This window comes from Oryza sativa, chromosome 1, assembly GCF_034140825.1.
Source record: "Oryza sativa Japonica Group chromosome 1, ASM3414082v1".
In the NCBI taxonomy this organism is placed as follows: domain Eukaryota; kingdom Viridiplantae; phylum Streptophyta; class Magnoliopsida; order Poales; family Poaceae; genus Oryza; species Oryza sativa.
In genome coordinates this window covers 32,145,458-32,164,385 of record NC_089035.1, presented here as the reverse complement: position 1 = coordinate 32,164,385, position 18,928 = coordinate 32,145,458, and the positions used below count along the sequence as shown (strand labels likewise).

The window sequence follows — 18,928 nt, the reverse complement described above, 5'->3', positions numbered from 1 at the left end:
ACCGTGTCGTTGTCCAAAACGACTTCCTTTACGAGTATGGAGGGAGTACTGTTTGGTTCGGTCGGGATGGACCCGAACTCCTTGAGATCAGCACACCCGGGCGGACTGCGAGCGCATCCAACGGCAGATGACGACCCAACCACCAAGTCGTCGCCAAGTCTCCTCCTCCGCTCCCGCCACTCTCATCCTCCTCCACCTCCTCGCCGGCGCCGCCGGCGCCGCACCACCGCTCGTCGGCGTTTCTCCTCAAGGTGACGGCAGAGCCGCATACCTAGGCGTTCGCTCCTTCATATCTTTTCCTTACTCGACCTGACCAAATAGCCTCTGCAGACGAGGCGTACTTCGCGCCGGCGGTCATCGCCTGCAGGGACGGCTCGGGATCCTTCCCGAAGCGCCGCCTCAACGACGGGTACTGCGACTGCTCCGATGGAACCGACGAGCCAGGTCTCCCACCGCCTCGATCTCTGTTTCCGATTCGGCCCGACCTTAACTGCGAAATGCGAACTTCGGGGTCTTGGGGATCTGGTCGATTTCGCGTGTGTGACGAGATCTGATGGAATATTGCGTTGGATGTTAAAATTGGTGTGATGGGAATATTTATCTTGTTATGGATTTATTACTTGCGATAGTACAATCCTTTTTTTCCCAATTCACCAAGGAGAAAAATGTGCGATTTTGTTAGTAAAAAAGGATGTGATCTTGATCTTTCAGAGGACATGAGGAATGTGCGATTTTTACAGTGCTTTCGAGGATTGCTTTTGCTGTGTTTTACGCCAACTCCGTGCTAATGCAAATCATAGATTACTAACATATTTAGCTGCCAGCTACATTAAATCAAGTTTATTGATAGTATTGTGGCCTGCCGTTCGTGTACACTCCCTCCGGGCTGGTTTATTTTGGGACGGAGGGAGTACAGCTGAGGTGAGCCAGTGACCGGCCACACCGCCACAGCATTCATTTGTGACGTTCTGAATGCTAACATAGAAAATTCTTCCACATCTATGTGTTTATCTGTTGCTTCATAGTAGTTGATAATAGCACCAATGCAAAAGATGTTCACTAATATAATGCTGTCCCTCACATTATTTGTGTCATCCAGGTACTTCGGCTTGTCCAGATGGCAGGTTTTACTGTAGAAATGCTGGAGACACCCCTCGTTTGTTGTTCTCGTCTGTTGTGAATGATAAAATATGTGGTATGCTATTGCTTTTTTCACAAAACAATGTTAATATCAAGAGAATACAGTTTTTTTTATCCTATGTTCAAGTTCTCTGTTTCAAAAAATCCGCTTCCATTTACTTTCATCAATAGCAAATTTTTTTTACTGTGTTTTGTTATGCTCTTATAGATTGTTGTGATGGAAGTGATGAGTATGAAAGTGGCATCCGTTGTCCGAACACTTGTAGGAACATAAATGATGTTAGAAAGGATGATGATGTTGGTATAAACAGAAAGGGTGTTATGAAGGATGACGGCGTTGGTATGAACATAAAGGATGTTGCAGAGGATGATCATCATGATAGGAAACGTACTCTAGATATAGAAGATCTCATCCAAAAGCTAAAAGGTATTATCTCTGTTCAGCATGCCACTTAGATGTAGCCATTCCAATGGATGTGCATTTTGTTAAATGTGATTTTAATTGTCCTGTTTGCAGGATTAAAAATGGCTGTAGTCATTGAGATAGGTCTTGTTATATGTACATTTGCAGTCTGCTTCGCTCGGCGCCGTACCAGAACACGGAGGAGACATTATATTTTGAAACGTAAGAAAACATCGCCCCCCCCTGCATATTAAATCATTTTGTCTTGTCTAGTAGGAATTCTGTAGATATCATTTTTTGAAGTAAAGGGCAGGAGCGCTGCCAAAGTGCCATTCAATGGAAGAATATGATTACAATAGCGACACACCAATGCCTGCCACAGAAGGGCCTGACCACTTAGGCCAGTGGCAAAACTATGATTACACTAGCTAGATAAGCTCATTTTGTAAACATCATATTCTATAACCTAATTTACTTGGTCTATAATTCATAAGATCTTTACTTGCCAACGAACTTATGATTTTTGAAATTTTATTGGCATGTCTATTTCCTTGGCGTTTAACCCAGTGAGATGACCCTCTGTGTTTAACCTGTCCGTTTCTGATAACATAAATGGGAGAGGGTTCACCTCTCTTTCTCAAAAAGAAAGAAAATCAGTGTGTATTTATTGATAGTGTTATTTGTGTAATATTCCTACTATGACCAGATTTCTTTGCCGCATAAGTATATGGTAAAAGTGTAGTTTTACAAATTAACCTTTCAGGACCATCAGTAGCTTTATCACCATGTGAAGCTGCTGTGAACACATAGCCCAATTTATTTTCAGTTTGTGATGAAGTATTCTCGGAAACAGTATAAACTCACCATAGAATTTGTGTTTTATTTTCAGGATAGGTGAGCTGTCACTCAGAAAGTCCAAAGATTGATATGGAGTACAATGATACTCATTTGCAATCCTCGAAGTCTCCAACTCTCCAAGGATGACGGGAAACTGGAGATAGAAGAAGGGATTTACACGCTTGCTCATCGAGACGTCTGGAACATCAAGTCGAGGAAAAAAGGCATCACGTTGTATGAGTACGATTATGTGTTATTTTTGCCCGTATTTTAGGTCTCCTCAGCAGAGTTGCTGGTTGACCAAGGCCAGGAGATGATGAAATCCATGTAGAGATGTAGGATAAACTACGTGAATATGGCATCAGCTGGCGACGCATTATTGCGAGGCCTTCCTAAACTTCTCTGTAACTGTGATTCTGTGAAGTGCACTGCAATGATTTTAAGTTTTAAACAGCTAATAACATAGATATAAAAATTTTATTCATAAATTAATTTTCGTTGCTTTCTTCATTTTATTGTGGCTTATCAACAAGGCTCCTCAAATTGCACATGCTAAACTGCTGCTCCCTTGTTCTCGCCATAAGCTAATACTAAGGGCCTGTGGGAGAGTTTTTGCAGCTGCAACTTCTCTCAAAATTAGAAACTCCTACCACAGTCTAGTTTTTTATTCAGATTGTAAGAAGTGGTTGTAGAATCCAAAAAATGAATTATAAACTAGAAGAATCCAAATCCAGAAATAAATTATAAGCTAGAAGAATCCAAAAAATAAACTATAAGACAGAAGCTAAAATCTCAGCTTCTCCATATTCTTACAAGATCTCAGCTTCTCCATATTCATAGAAGGGGTTACCAAACAGCTATTTTTCAAAATCTTAACATTACAAACCTCAAGAAGCTCAGTGTCGCATCAGTTTGACTGCATTTGGCCCGTTTGGGGTTATTACATATGGGCTTCGGCCCATGATGGAAAGTCCAGCCCATATTCAACCATTCCGGCCGATTAGGGTTTTACACCACCTCTCTCCGTGCTCCTCCTCTCCACACTCGCCTCCCCTATAAAAGTCCTGGACGCCGCAAAACCTTCCGCGCCGCCGCCATCTCGGACCACCGTAGCACGCCGCCTCCCCGCCCAGCGACCTCGGCAACTCCGGCGAAGATGGGCGCCTTCAGGGTTAGCACCATCTCTCCCGCTTCCTCCCCTCCACTTCGAGGGCTGGTTTGATCTCGCGAGATCTGATCTGACGTTTGCTTCGTTCTTGGTTTTTGCGCGGCGCAGTTCCACCAGTACCAGGTGGTGGGGAGGGGCCTGCCGACGCCGACCGACGAGCACCCCAAGATCTACCGCATGAAGCTCTGGGCTACCAACGAGGTCCGCGCCAAGTCCAAGTTCTGGTGAGGGTTCGGATCCCCCTCGCGAATGCGCCATTGTTTCGCGCTTGGTTTAGGTGTTTGGATGTCGTTCAGTGACGTTACTTTGTCTGCGTGCAGGTACTTCCTCCGCAAGCTGAAGAAGGTGAAGAAGAGCAACGGGCAGATCCTTGCCATCAACGAGGTGATCTATTCTTTCCCACCTTACCTTAGTCTCATGCGTGCATCTCGGTGCTTTCCTTTCTGCAGAGTATAATGGCGTATTAATATCAATGTTGAGCGAACTACTTAGTTCTGCACTTTTGACTCTATATAGTGTGTTCTTAATCGGTGAAACGAAATGTACTAGTCATTTCATGTGCCATACAATGTTATTGCTAATTTTTACACGAATGCTAGTCTATTTCACTGATGTCTTTTTTTCCATGCTCGGTGTTAGATTTGATTGCCTACTGCTAGACTTATTGTCGTTTTTTTTCCTGATGTACAACTGTGTATACTTGTATTATGACTTATTCTGATTCTTCTGCTGTACATTTACCCCTTGGAGATTTTATGATAAATTATGATTGTGGATACACAATGATTTAAATTGGCTGAGTTAGTTCACGCTTAGTTTATTATCAGCTTTTTCAATAGTTTACCTGATAATATTTCCTTTTGTTGTTTTATCTGCAGATTTTTGAGAAGAACCCAACAACTATCAAGAACTATGGCATCTGGCTGCGTTACCAGAGTAGGACTGGCTACCACAACATGTACAAGGAGTACCGTGATACCACCCTCAATGGTGCCGTTGAGCAGATGTACACTGAGATGGCTTCCCGCCACCGTGTCAGATTCCCTTGCATTCAGATCATCAAGACTGCTACTGTCCACTTTAAACTCTGCAAGCGTGACAACACTAAGCAGTTCCACAAGTCAGATATCAAGTTCCCACTGGTGTACAGGAAGGTCAGGCCCCCTACCAGGAAGCTGAAGACAACCTTCAAAGCTTCAAGGCCAAACTTGTTTATGTGATCCAAGTCGCCTTCCATGTTCTGTAAGATCTGCCAGTATGGTGTAGTCGTAGTTCAGAACTTAAGATGAATCTTATCCATATGAAGCCTGTTTTTGAAAAGTTCTGGTAGGTCCATGCTGCGGTCTCTCTAGGTTCTCGTATCGTATCCTGGTATCCTTTTCTTTTGCTTTGTGATCATCTGATGCCTCATACTGACAATTCCCAGTTTGCGTTGATATTGGTTTACTGAAATATTATAACGTTGCTATTTTGCTCACTGCTTATGGTAGCCCAATTGAATAATCCGTAAAATCATAGTCTGATTGAACTGTGTTTCAATTTTCTTGCTGTATATGCTAATCTTAGTGACTTGCATCAATTGGGTGTTATGTGCTTATTACGTAATTCTGTAAAACGAAAAATACAAGTTAATTCTTCATGATTGTTTTTTGTTTCATGCTTTCATATTTCATTGGTTATTTGTTTGGCACAACCGCACAAAGCTTTAGCTATCTATTTTGGCTGATATTGGGTATGCATCATTTTACTGATAGGGATATTGATTGATGCTGGATAAAAATGTTTTTCTTGCATCACATTCAAACTTTTGAGTAGTTAGGATGGCAACTTTGCCGAGGTTACCAACAGTTAATTTGGTTCCCTTTTTTTCCCTGTTGCCAATATCTGATTAACTCTTGGGTGCTCTCTCTTTTCCATAAACCTAGTGGTTTATTGGATAAGCATCCTAGCTAACATCAGCTGCTAAAATAAAGTAGTTTTACTTTTTAAGTTCTCTTACTAGTCGCATTGTGAGGTTTTGTTAGGCAACTTTGCCGAGGTTACCAACAGTTAATTTGGTTACCTTTTTTTCCCTGTTGCCAATATCTGATTAGCTGTTAGGTGCTATTCTTTCCATAAACCTAGTGGTTTAATGGATGAGCATCTTAGCTAACATCAGCTGCTAAAATAACGATGTACTTTTAAGTTCTGATCATTCTTTCGTTTTGTTTTCATAATCTAATTCAATGTTCTGTGACTCCATAAATCATTTTTTTTACTTGGGCTTTATATCTCTTCCTAATGCAAGACGGTATGCAAATTTTGGTCATTTCAATTATGTACAAACTCATCCCAGTTGCATTTGCTACCTGTGAAGTTGTTAGGCAACTTTGCCGAGGTTACCAAGACATGTTTGGTTTCCTTTTTTTCCCTGTTGCCTATATCATTAGTTGCTTGGTTGCTTGAACTCCATTGACCTATTTGGTTTTTTGGGTATGCATCCATGCCAACATATAATATTTTCCATCATTCTTTTTACACTTAGCACTGCCCAAATGTTGGTTTGGTTCGTGGACTGAGATTCTCGGGAGGCTTTTATGTTTTTTGATCGAATGGTTCGTGGTTTCTTTGCTGGTTTGTGGTTATTTTATCTTCTTGGAGTATATGTTTGTCGAGATAATTGTTGATGTAAATGCAGTCGTAAAGCTCTTAAACGAACTCTACCAACAGCTCTTATTCCGAAAAAGTAGCTAAACTGAAGGATGAAGAACTCTGGTTGGGCGGCCGAGCACCTGCAGCATCGGCCACTGCCTTACGAGTACTTTTCGTCTGTGAGGTCGACTCGACATCAACCCTTGTAATTCCGTCTGTGTGGTACACAGGATTTGTTATTTAGTAATTGTAACCATTCAAATTATCTACTGCTATTCATTTAAAGTTTTCAACTTACCTAGAAGTGTTTTTTGTCGCTCGTCAATCGTCATGATAACGAATGCTCATACAACAAACTGAACCAGACGATACGGACGAAACTGCATGAAGCTAGAATAGCTGTGTGTTCTAGCAGTGTTGTCTCGTAGTAATACTGTACGTACCAGATCGTCCAGTACATTCAAAATTTTCACCAAGTGAAGAACTGAGTTCTGGAATCGTTAAGTGAAGAACTGAGTTCTCGAATCGTGTGTGATTTGTATAGTTCCGAGATTAGTACTCCCTCCGATTAAGGTTTTAATACGTTGTTAGTAAAAAAAAGGTTTTAATACGTTTTAATTTTAGTTAAAGTTAAAGTTAAACTGTTTTAAGTTTGACTAAATTTATAGACAAATATAATAATATTTATAATACTAAATTAGTTTCATCAAATCAATAATTAAATATATTTTTATAATAAATTTATTAATTGAATATATTTTCATAATAAATTGTCTGGGGTTAAAAATGTTACTATTTTTTTATACAAACTTGGTTAAACTTAAATCAGTTTGACTTTGATTAAACTCAAAACGTCTTATAATCTAAAACAGAGGGAGTACTCTCTCTGTCTCATTTTAAGTGCAACTATGATTATCCGTATCCAACTTTGATTTTCCGTTTTATTTGAAAATTTTTTAAAATTAGTATTTTTACTGTTATGAAATGATAAAATATGGATAGTAATTTATACGTGACTTATATTTTAGTTTTTTTTAAATAAGACGAAAAATCAAAGTCACACTTAAAAGGAAATGGGGCGGCGGAGGGAGGACTAGTCCACTGATAAGTGATAACGCATCATTCAAAATGATCCCGAAGTGAAAACCGATAAATTCTCAAAGAGGTGTGAATTAGAAGTCAAACTGCATCGACCCAGCTGTCCATGGTCTTCTTCCGTTCGCCCTCGCTTTCTTCCCGCACCAACCCCGCCTACCGCTCCACCACTACTACTACACCATCCCCTCCACCGGCTCCCCCTCACCAAACTTCCCTCCACGCCTGCTTCGCCCAACTCGTTCTCTTGGAGCACCTAACTCGAGCTGAGCTCCCTTCCCGCGGAATTCGGGTCCCTCCCTGATGGCGGAGCCGGAGCAGCAGCAGCAGCAGGCGAATCCCGACGAGGTACCGATCAGCCCCACGCGAACGAGGCCATTTTCTTCTCTCTTGTAGTATGTGGTGTGGTGAGAGTGAGAACGCGCGGCGCCGTTTCTTTGTGCAGGTGGTGCTCGGGCAGGAGACCGGCGGCGCGAGGGTGGCGATCCTCAACCGGCCGCGCCAGCTGAACGTCATCTCCGATAGAGTGGTGCGATTTCTTTCGCTTCGTGCATTTTCCGATCTTATGCCGGAAGCAGCAGCTGGAAGCTGTAATTGGCTGGGCCGTGCTCGGTTTCTGGTTGCAGGTGTATCTCCTCGCCCAGTTCTTGGAGAGCTGGGAGAAAGATGAGGATGCCAAGCTGGTCATCTTCAAGGTGCGCGCACTGCTGCCCTCTTAGCACCCTGCATTGATAAAGCTCTAGGGCAGAACATAACTAATTATAATTCAGACAAGGATAGGTTTTAGCCTAGTGATGTCATGCGTGATTTGTTTCCAGGAGACAGCTCAAACAAATCATTTACCTTACTCTAGTTTGTTTCTTCAAAGTCCTTGCAATGCATGGAGCACTTGGCTAGTAGTACAAACTATGTAGAGAAACGTGTTGCTTGTTTAAGGATTCGGTAAGGTGTGCCTGGTCAACATTTGGACTTTACTCAGTAGTTAGTACTGATACATAAGGTAACGTTTTGATATGGATAAGTTTGGCAATAAGACAGCGATGAAATGAGGCGTATCATGTCACAAATGAAACTTTTTGTTATGACTTTGTATGATACCCATCGATTGGCCCAAGCATATGAATGTATGGTCTGCTGATGAACAGGGGGCTGGACGTGCATTTTCCGCTGGTGGGGATCTAAAGATGTTCTATGAAGGAAAATCAGGTATGGATATGATATGAATGTTTCAGTGTAGCAGTGGTACCACATCACATGACCTTACTGTATAATTTGATTTCCATCCCCAAGACTCACATTTGCGCACACTTGATGGCATTTAAACCTATTAACAGAACTCCTTTGCAGATGACTCCTGTCTCGAGGTTGTTTACAGGATGTATTGGCTTTGCTACCATATCCACACGTATAAGAAAACCGCGGTGATGCCCTCTTTTATGTTTGTGGGAGGACTGTTTTCTAACTTGGGGGCGAATTCTGTACTCAAATTCTATGGTTTTATTTCAATTCATGCAGGTGGCTCTTGTTAATGGACTTGTCATGGGTGGTGGTGCAGCCATGGTTGCTCCACTGAAGTTTGCAGTTGTCACAGAGAAAACAGTATGCAACACTAGTCCATAGTCCAGTTCTTTTGGAGGCTTTTTTTATTCCATATTGTGTTATATGTTTGTTTGTTGGTTTGCTGTATTTATCTGTAAAAGTGTAAATCACCCCTCTACATGTCACTATCTCTTCAATTCAGCTAGTATTATTATTTTGGCAAAATTGGTTATATAGCATCAAAAGTTCACGTTTTTGGTATGAAAAAAATAGAAAGGAGAGAACACTCCTATTCTTGAAACGGACCCATTTGGTATCATGATTACTCTGTCTTGGGAGTTTCACGGTGATGTTTTTTGTGTGTTTAGGTCTTCGCAACCCCTGAGGCTAGTGTTGGATTACACACAGACTGCAGCTTTTCTTATATCCATTCTAGACTCCCTGGATATTTAGGTAAGTACTGAATTGCATTTTCCATTCAGAGGTCAAACCATCACCTTACTACAGGCGTATTGTCTCTTGAGATGTAATGAGAAATCTGATAGTGACTTGTGTGACAAATTAAACATATCTTAGGACAATATGGTTCTGTAATGTATCACTTGACATAGATATTTGTGCCAATATGCTTATTCTCTTTGAATAATTCTTAGGGGAGTACCTGGCTTTGACCGGTGCAAGGTTGAATGCAAAGGAAATGATTGCTGCCGGTCTTGCTACTCATTTTGTTCCTTCTGAAGTAAGGCATTCAGCATTTACCATTCATATTCACGATGGTTCCGGTGCATGATTTCCTCGATTGTTCTACATGTAGCTCGACAAATCAAAATGTTTGTTGATATATTGTCTTTCTGTGGTTGGACTAACCAAAAATGATTATAATGTGAATGGCAGAAATTGGAAGAACTTGAAAAATGCCTGCTGAATTTAAACACAGGAGATGAGTCTGCTGTTCGAGCTGCTATTGAAGAGTTCTCAACTGATGTTCAACCTGATGAAGATAGTATTTTAAACAAGTTAAGAACTGATGTCCTTTTCCAAATGTAACTTGCTGCGCATGCATTTATTATTCTATTATTGAAATAAATTGACACTGGAATGACAATCTTACTTCGATAGGCTCCCAACTATCAACAAATGTTTCTCTGCTGAGACTATCGAGGACATCATAAAAGCTTTTGTAAGGATTCTTTCAATTACTTGCTTGAAAAGTGTTGAGTTCCTCAGACTATAGAATATTCATCTTGGTTTCATGCTACAAAATAATCTAAACAACAATAAGTGGACAGTATTCATCTTATGCCCAAAATATATCATCGTCAACCAATAGCTTCTGGAAAAACTAGACACAGTACACTCACCAATCACCACCAGTCTTCACTGTCCTATAACAAGGCAATCAACTTTTTCCTGCAAATCATAAGTAGCGTCTTTTGTTGTTGTTGTTGTTTGTAGGAATCAGAAGGGAGCATTGATGGAAACCAATGGATCGCTACAGTACTGAAGGGCATGCGAAGATCATCTCCTACTTCACTGAAGATGACTCTTCGATCGGTACAAACTCTGACATCGTTTCTAATGCTGATGATTTTGTCTCGTCTTAATAATATTTGTGTGCTTCTTATGTATGGTGAATGCTTAAAAGCTATAGTAGCTGTCCGCTTCTCCTTGGTTAACAATTTATTTATATGTTGTGCAGTGTACTAATTTTTGACATCTTGTTATGTATTGTGGTGCATTTACAGCTCCTTTTTGCACAAGGCAAGAATGTATTCTTAATATTAATGGTTGTTTTAATTCTTCAGATCAGAGAAGGTCGGAAGCAGAGCCTGCCGGAATGTTTGAAGAAGGAATTCCGACTTACAATGAACACTCTCCGATCTGTAGTTACTGGCGATGTCTATGAGGTACTGTGATTTGCCACTATATGAATAAGTAACGGTGATTCTTGATACAGGCAAGACTAAGATGTCATTCATCATAATATTTGCACCTAAAACTTGGCAGGGAATTAGAGCTCTCAGCATCGACAAAGACAATGCCCCTAAGGTTCTCTCATACACACTCTTAAACATGTCTAGAAATTTTTATTTTTCATACTGTTTTTTAATTTTTGTTGCGATACAGTGGAGTCCTGCTACCCTTGAGGAGGTCAAGAACGAGGACATCGACCGTCTTTTCGAACCATTCAGTTCAGAAAAGGAGCTCCAAGTCCCATCTGACGATTCCAACAGGTGAACAATTGCTCCAAAATCCATTTCTTTTCTCTGCCCTTCACACAAACAACAGTGTATCCTAATCATCTGCACTATTTCCAATTTTGACATGGACAATGCACAGATGGAGTGGCAAATTTGAGCACACAGTCTATGGCAGAACTTCAGAGTAATTGGCAGCAGAAATAGATGTTCATCATCCTCACAAGCATGTTTTAAGTACTCGTAACCCCATGTATTCTCATACTTCCCTGTATAACATTGTAACACAAAAAATTGAAAATTACATAACGCACGAAGCAATAAAGCATCTCAAATGTTTTGTTACATCCTGAAGCCAATGAATAAGAACTTTTCCGGCGTGTGATCTCTGTAAAGAGAATTGCAACCTAAGGGTTAAAGTCTAGGGAGTGAATGTATGTCCAAGAGAGACCAGTCATGTAGCGACTTGAGAGCCCTATGAGCAGTTGGGCTCCACAGGATACTCTAACTCCAAGTAGTATTGTTTGTACTTGGTAGTTTTCTTCTGAGTGGGGGCTTTCCTCACTGACAAAATTCTCCTCACAGCAGCTTCTTGGTCTTTCGGGAACTCCACCGCCATCTTCTTCAGGTTCGTTGCTTGAGTTAGCAGAAAGATAAAGAGTTCCTTCTGGTACCGTTGAGGCCTGAATCCAAGAAACTTGAGCTGCTCCAAACTCTTAGTTAGGCATGATAACTTTGAAAGCCTCTCCTCATGATCAGCAAAATTTGGCAATGCAGTGTCGTCTTTTGCATCAACAGCCTAAGCATGAATGGCAGGTAGATAAATTAGTGGTAAACTTACTGATGAAACTCAATATAGTAAAGATGCTAATGTGAATGCAAGAGTGAATGGGTGATATTGCATACCGAAAGAGTCAACTGTTGCAGGTTGGGGCAACTCTCAAGCAGCTTCAGAAGGAAGATGAGTTCTCTTTCATTTGAGAAATCCAAGCTCACTGACAGTATTCTCAAGTCTTCAAATTGTACAGCCAAGTTTGGAGTGTCTTTATATTCAGATGACAACAACTACAAAATAAGACAAAGATAAATGACCTTCTGAAAGAGCAAGAGTTACACATGTGTTAGACCATATTCACATTCCGATGTTCAGTTGTGTGATTTACACTCCAGCTATCTGTGCTATAAGCATATAATGTTGACATATAAATTATCGCTTCATGTTAATATCTATCAAAAACGCATTTTATCAACACCGTGTCATTTGAACAGTGCTTAAACATCAATGCAACATTGCAAATAGGAGAATACGAGTATTACTAACCTACTACAAAGCTCAATGTCTGAAAGTTATACAGAACAACACATTTCCTGATTAGCGGTTTCACTATGGCCCTGTCCAGAGAAAAGCAAATTATTCATGACAGTGCGAAGCATTGCCAAGGAATATTTGGCCTAGATAACTCCTACATTAAATCATTCTATTATGGATGTAATCTAAGAACTGTTTTACATTAATCACAACTTAAAGCACATCACAAACAGTTCCCTATTTCATCAGAACTACATAAACTAACATTTGTGTGAAACACATCAGAGCAGCTAATTAACCATAGGATGCAAGCAAAACATATACAAGGGAGAGCGCACCTTGATGGCCATGCCCCTGAGCGTGAGGCAGGTCAACCCCGTGCCAGCATCCAAGAACGGCCGTATCCTGAACTGCAGTTTGACGCGCGGCCTGGCGATGTGCAGGTATGCCTTCCTGATTTCCGGTGCAGGATCCAGCCGAACCGACTGCACCTTGGGGCGCGTGTACAGCGTGATCGTCCTCAGACCCGCCATTTTCACCGTGACCTCACGCTGCTCCAGAGCCGACTTAAACAGGAGGTTCCTCACCGTGGAGGACTCCATACTGCAGCTGCCGGCGAATCCCATGCAGTACACCATCTCCAGCGTCTCGAGCACGGGCGCGGCCTTGAGGATGACGCTGATCATCCGCTGCGGGATGGCAACGTGGTGGAGCTTGAGCGTGCGGAGGCCAGGGCACGCGGCGGGGCACCATCGCGGGAGCGCGCAGGAGTCGAGGGAGACCACGGTGAGGGAGCGGATGGAGAGGAGGTTCTGGGGAAGGAACGCGCTGCGGGGCAGGCGGACGGCGAGCTCGGAGAGGCCGCGGTCGGCGGCGGCGTCGAGGAGGCGGCCGAACGCGGAGGAGGAGAACCGGCGGGTCTGGGGGGCGAAGGAGAGGCGGCGGATGAAGGACGGCCGCGCGGGGAGCGACGGGAGCGGCAGGGCCGGGTCGGCGACGAGCGCGGAGTCGACGCGGCCGAACTGGGACGGGAGGACGCGGAAGCGGCGGGAGAGGGCGGAGAGCGTGACGGCCTGGCGGGTCGTGAGGCGGGAGAGGATGGCGAGGATGACGTCGTCGGGGAGGCCGGAGAGGTAGTCGTGGCCCCCTCCGCCGCGGCGGCGGCGGCGCTTGCGTGGGGTTCGTGCCATCGGTGCGGCGCGGTGGAATCGGAGGGGGAGGAGATTTTCGTGGATGGATCCGGAGGGGAGGGGAGGGGAGGGGGGCAAAAGAGTCAGGAGCTTCTGATTTCCGAACCGGTCGGGCCTCAAGTAGAGGAAACCGGTCGCACGCGCGATAGGTTTTCTGGTTTCTCCTCTCTTTCTGTGTGTGTGTTTATTTACACGCACAAGGCAAGTTTGACTACACGTGAGACCCACAGGAGTCCACCGGTGATACGAGCCCTATTGGTTCAGTGAGGGAGGGAGGTGATACGAGTTAACAGGAGGAACAACGAGATATGAGATCTTTTACGGTGCTTTGAAAGGTACCCTAGGTATCTCCTTAACGAATTGTTATCCACAGTTAATCTTTAAAGGGTAATTTAGGAACACAAATTTTTATTAACAAGGGTAGCTTAGTAATTGCTCAAATCCCACCCGTCACCCAATCAACCAAGCCGTCGCACCGTTGATTCAAGATTAACCCTAATCAACCAAGCCAGCCCGTGCGACGGTGGCAACCGGCTGGCGCGACGGGCTCGTCGGCGGTGACGGCGACCTACTGCTGCGTACGTCAGCTGCGACCGGTGGGCGCTATGGGCGCGTGCGTCGGCGGCGGCGACGGTGTCCAGCTGCTGCTTTCGTAGGCGCGTACGGCGGCAGCGAGCGGCGGGCGTGTGAGGCCTCGGCAAGCGGCGGCCTTTTACGACAGCGACAACCAGCAGATCATGTAGGTTCCTCTCGCACGCGAGCGTTCTAATTCTTCCTCTCGTTTTTTTTTCTTCCTCCTGCTGAAACGTTTGTTGCTTCTCTCAAAAGTTCTGAATTTGTAAGAATACGCTTTTGCCCTTTACCGAAAAAAATTTAATAAAAAACAATTACCATTTTACCCTCCCACCTTCCATACCTGGCTCACCCTTTTAATACATTTTTTCAGGTACCTTCTCTTTCTGTCCGTTAGATCATTGCAGATCAATGGTCCTAATTAATTCCAAGCATTGAAGAAGATCTAACGAGATATTTTGAAATCTCTTAACCACAAAACCAAAAATATGTATCTTTAAATTTACATAAACCATACACTCAAGGTCCAACAACAGTATAATGGATGGTTTCGCTGACATGGCATCCTAGTCAGAAAAAAAATTAAAAAAAGTACATGGAGCCCACATGTCAGTTACAAATCATTTTCCTTCTCCTTCTCTTCTCTTTTCTCTCTTCTCTCTTCTCTTCTTCAGTGAGGGAGGCCGGCGAACTCCCCATCCCTCCCAAACCTCTCTGCTCGCCACCCGCCGACCGCTGTCGCGCTCACATGCCGCCCGCATCTGCGCTCGCCCATCGCTGGCCTCCCTCACTGAAGAAGAGAAGAGAGAAGAGAGAAAAGAGAAGAGAAGGTGAAGAACAGAGAAGAAAAAAGATGTGCAGCTGACATGTGGGCCTCACATTTTTTTTTAACTAGGATACCAGCGAAACCACCCATATATACTGCTATAGGATCTTGAGTGCATGATTTATGTGAGTTTAGGGATATACATTTCTGGTTTTGTGGTTAAGGAACCTCAACAAATCTCGTTGTTAAGTTGAGAGACCTCCAGAACATATTCCTGCAGGGAGTGACAAGGCCCATTGTGCGTTTCGATCCTTTTTCCATAGTGAGGCCCACACAAAATAGGCCCTAATAATGAGTAGAGCAATCTCTTGAGTCTTTGACACAGTTCTCCCTCACGAGTAAAATCATCTCTATGTGCTGAATGAAGGAAGTCTCAGGGCACTCACAGTGCAAGCACCAGAGCCCATGTCTTAGCCCAAAAAAAGACCCAAAGACACTCTTTCCCACAGTGCAAGGATTCTATTTTACGTAACCTAATTGAATGGAGATACTGTGGAAGGAAAAGAATCCCACAATGGGCGTTACCCTACGCGCGTGGGACACGTGAGCCGAACGCAGTTTATTTCCTCACCTACCCTTCTCTCCTCACTGCTCCTCCTCCTTCTCTCCTTCTACCGCCACGCCTCCTTCACCTCGCCTCCCACGCCGCTCCTCCTTCCGGTCCGCCGCCGCGCCTCCTCGCCTCCCACGCTGCGGCGGCACGCCGGGGACGCCTCGCGCTCCTCCCCCACCTCCCCTCGCGCCTTCGCTCCTTCTCCGCGAGCTCAAGAAGCTCGCAGGAAGCCATGGCGAGTCTCGCATCCGGCCCCCCATGGATGACGTCGTCACCAACGCGTCGCGGCTTCTTCCTGGACGACCTCGACAACTTCATCGCTCCACTAACGCATCGCGGCTTCTCCCCTGCGACGCCTCCTCATCTCCCCCACCAGGGCGGCGTGGAGGCAGGGAGGGGTCGGCGTGGCCAGGGGCGTGGCGGCGCTAGCCCCGCCCTAGAGTGTGGTGGACGGGCTCGGCGATCTCGGCGGCGGCCGGGAGGAGGGCGCACTCCTCCTTGGCGTTCTTGGCGGCGACGTTCTTGATTTTTTTTGTGTGATTTTGTGTGACTCTTGATTTTCTTGTGTGATTTTGTGTGACTCTTGTGTGATTCTTCTGGTAATCACCGTGACGATCTGTGTTCTTGATTTTGCTTGCTAATTTTGAGGATTCTTGGCGCGGGAGCAGAGGAATTGGTGGCGGCAGAGGGAAATCGGTATGGCGGGAATGGGTTTTGGGAGGGTGAATCGGGGATTTCGCGCTACGGTTTCGACGCGAGGGCGAGGCTACGCCGCCCACAACGCGCGCTACCCGGGTCTTCTCCTCGCTGCGCGTCCTGGATTTCGCGAGGTTTTGCGTCGCTCACCTAGGGGACGAGGAACCTAGTTTAGGCGCGGGTCCAAGTGACACGGCGGCAAAAATCCAACGTGGCGCGACGAGGTCCCGGTCCAGCTCACCACACTGTGAGAGCACTGTGAGAGGCCTCATGTCGTGCATACACAAGTACTGTCTAGAGTTTGTCTTCTTGGAGAAGACCCAGAAAAACCAACCTTTGTATACAAAAATGCTTAATAGACATAGTATAAGACACCCTTGGATACTATCCCATCGTCATGTGAAGTAGCAAACTATGTTATGATCCCCTTGATCTTGTTTACGCCTTTGGATTTAAGATATGTACTTAACTTTTTAGATTAGATAGTTTTACCTTTGTGTTACTTTGGATACCATAACTCTTTATCAAGTAATATTGATTACATCGGCTATCGCACACCAATGACCTCAAAAAGTAATATGTAGATCACACATTCAATATAGGGTAAGTTGTATGTGAATGGATAATAGAGTTGGAATAATTCATAGTACTAGTATGTATCGCTCCATAAGTTATTTTGTTGTAAATGCTCACTTACCTAACTTAGGTACTATTTGTTTCAGCTTAAGATTATTGTAATCTCTTATTAAATCAGATTACTCTAAACTAGATTATAATAAGCTGACATAGAATAAGCTGCCAATTGTTTGGTTTCTCTGGATTATTAGAGGCATCTAAGGCCTTGTTTCTTTCAGCTTGGAATTATTATAATCCAGATTATTGGGAGTAAGCTGAAAGAAACATACAACTTATTGAAGTAGCTTATTATAATCTGGTGCCCAGCTTATTATAATATGATAAACTCATTTAGGTGAGCTTTTTCCAGATTATTGGGTGAAAAATTACCCACCATGCCACCCCACTCCCTCTTTAGACTTGCAAACCCAATAATCTAGGCTCTAATAATCTAGGAAAGAAACAACTAACCGCTTATTCTACTACAGATTATAACAATCTAGTTTATAGTAATCTGACTCAATAATCTAGAATATAATAATCTTAAGCTGAAAGAAACAGGGCCTAAGAGTAGTGGGTCTTTAGCCACTCAATAATTTGGAAAAAGCTCCTCTAGTGAAGATTATTGGATTATACTAATCTAGTTTATAGATTTGTTAACAACCAAATTTGGTAATATCGGCATCGGGAAAGAAGATTAGATCGAAGCAAAGTCGGAGGTGGAGATCGAGTTCGGAAACAGAGCAGGAATCGGCTAGAGTCCAGATCGGTTATGATTAGGATCGGCTGGGTCTGAGTTGGGCTAGGTAAGCCGATGCAGCCGATTCCGACAATGCAACTCGATGTATGACATCGGGTTGAATTGAGGTGCTTCAAGGTGATTGCCGCACATGGATAGAGTCCTGAGAAGTCAATTGTATCTATTAATTAGGATGTTTTATATAATTTCCTTAGAGATATGCTTGGGCAAAAGTCTGCCGCAAAGACTTATGGTATCTTGGAGTTTGTTAGAGATAGTTGTCGTGTCTGTTATGGACATATCTTGTAATTTTCGGGTATAAATAGACCCGAGCACTATGTATCTTTTAACACACACGTTCAATACAATCTCGGTGCATCGCCACCTTTTTTGCTTTAGTTTTATTTCGACGAGTTCTTGCTTTCGGGTTGAGCTGCATCGGTTTCGATCTTCAACAAGAGGTAAAACTTGTTATGGCGGCTTGCGTTCTTGGGATTAGTGCTTCCATCTTTATGACACTCTAATCTTGTTTATGTAATTCGTCGAGTTATCATATATCCTACATAATCCTTGGCAATATCGATATCCAACCTACAATCGGCTAACATCCGTCAATAGAAGGCAGCCGATTAGGTTAAATACCGATGTTGACTTAGATTATATAGGATATCATTTATAGATTTAACTGCGGTTTCTTTGCTTCTATTTCTTGTTGATTACAGGATCAAATCAACTGGCACGCTCATACATTCGAAGGTGAGCTTTGGACCTGCACTGGAGTTAAGAAGACGGCTCGGCTCAGCTGAGTAACAAAGGTGCTACCGACAGCTCTCTAGGAAATCAAGGTGACAATTCTCAAGGAGTCCATGGAGTGCAAGGTGACGGGGTGCATGGAGTTCAAGGTGGTGGTGCCCAGGGGTTGCAAGGAGGAGATCTTAATCAGAATAGTGATACGGCACAAGATTTTTTCAGTAATTTCCAAGATCGGGTTGACTACGCTGTGCATCATGCTTTGATCAATCAATCTGGGGTGTTAGTCAATACCTTATCAAACATGATGAAGTCCATAGCCGATGGTTCAATAGCTGAGCATCAGGTTGTAGGCCCGGTTTATTTGCAAGGAGGTGTCTTTCCAAATTATCGGTCTTTGATTACCGATGTTCAGCCATCAACTCAGGCGGTTCCCTCTGTTGCACCAACATCTCAGCCGACGGCACTGGCATCAACTCCCCTACCTGCTCCATCAGCAATGGCGCCAGGCCAGCCAGTGAACCCTCGGTTGTTAATGAGAGAGCAGCCACAACATGGCGGGCAGGTTGCGAATCGGTTGACCCAAGATCAGGTTGCTGCCATGTCACGTCCCAAAATGACCCTAAAATATATCCTTTAAATTATGCTTAGAATAATTAAAATCCT

At 43.7% G+C, this 18,928-nt stretch overlaps 4 protein-coding genes across 5 annotated transcripts; 3 read left to right on the top strand and 1 right to left on the bottom strand.

Moving 5' to 3' along the window:
- Window positions 1–115: 115 nt before the first annotated feature.
- On the top strand, window positions 116–2,872 carry LOC4327005 (glucosidase 2 subunit beta-like). 2 transcript variants are annotated; one of them, XM_066306798.1, is made up of 6 exons: window positions 116–251; window positions 331–444; window positions 1,100–1,195; window positions 1,349–1,567; window positions 1,712–1,765; window positions 2,433–2,872. In XM_066306798.1, exons 1-6 carry the CDS (start codon window positions 128–130, stop codon window positions 2,435–2,437), a joined length of 612 nt encoding a protein of 203 aa, XP_066162895.1. In that variant the 5' UTR covers window positions 116–127; the 3' UTR covers window positions 2,438–2,872. The 2 variants fall into 2 exon arrangements, with proteins under 2 accessions (XP_066162895.1, XP_015626319.1); XM_015770833.3 differs by having other exon boundaries at window positions 1,658–1,765.
- A 548-nt stretch (window positions 2,873–3,420) lies between these two features.
- LOC4327004 (60S ribosomal protein L18a-like) lies at window positions 3,421–5,080 on the top strand. The gene is made up of 4 exons (NM_001409030.1): window positions 3,421–3,551; window positions 3,657–3,772; window positions 3,869–3,932; window positions 4,427–5,080. Exons 1-4 carry the CDS (start codon window positions 3,537–3,539, stop codon window positions 4,766–4,768), a joined length of 537 nt encoding a protein of 178 aa, NP_001395959.1. The 5' UTR covers window positions 3,421–3,536; the 3' UTR covers window positions 4,769–5,080.
- A 2,339-nt stretch (window positions 5,081–7,419) lies between these two features.
- LOC4324637 (3-hydroxyisobutyryl-CoA hydrolase-like protein 5) lies at window positions 7,420–11,355 on the top strand. Its single transcript, NM_001409029.1, has 15 exons — window positions 7,420–7,622; window positions 7,720–7,803; window positions 7,901–7,969; window positions 8,420–8,480; window positions 8,622–8,695; window positions 8,790–8,873; window positions 9,182–9,266; window positions 9,467–9,552; window positions 9,708–9,829; window positions 9,933–9,993; window positions 10,269–10,367; window positions 10,619–10,720; window positions 10,821–10,862; window positions 10,941–11,047; window positions 11,154–11,355. The coding sequence occupies exons 1-15, from the start codon at window positions 7,578–7,580 to the stop codon at window positions 11,200–11,202; spliced, it is 1,170 nt and encodes a 389-aa protein (NP_001395958.1). The 5' UTR covers window positions 7,420–7,577; the 3' UTR covers window positions 11,203–11,355.
- On the bottom strand, window positions 11,243–13,555 carry LOC4324636 (FBD-associated F-box protein At5g60610). The gene is made up of 3 exons (XM_015766311.3): window positions 12,659–13,555; window positions 11,918–12,076; window positions 11,243–11,810 (listed from the first exon to the last, which is right to left on the bottom strand). Exons 1-3 carry the CDS (start codon window positions 13,508–13,510, stop codon window positions 11,487–11,489), a joined length of 1,335 nt encoding a protein of 444 aa, XP_015621797.1. The 5' UTR covers window positions 13,511–13,555; the 3' UTR covers window positions 11,243–11,486.
- Between the last annotated feature and the right edge of the window lie 5,373 nt (window positions 13,556–18,928).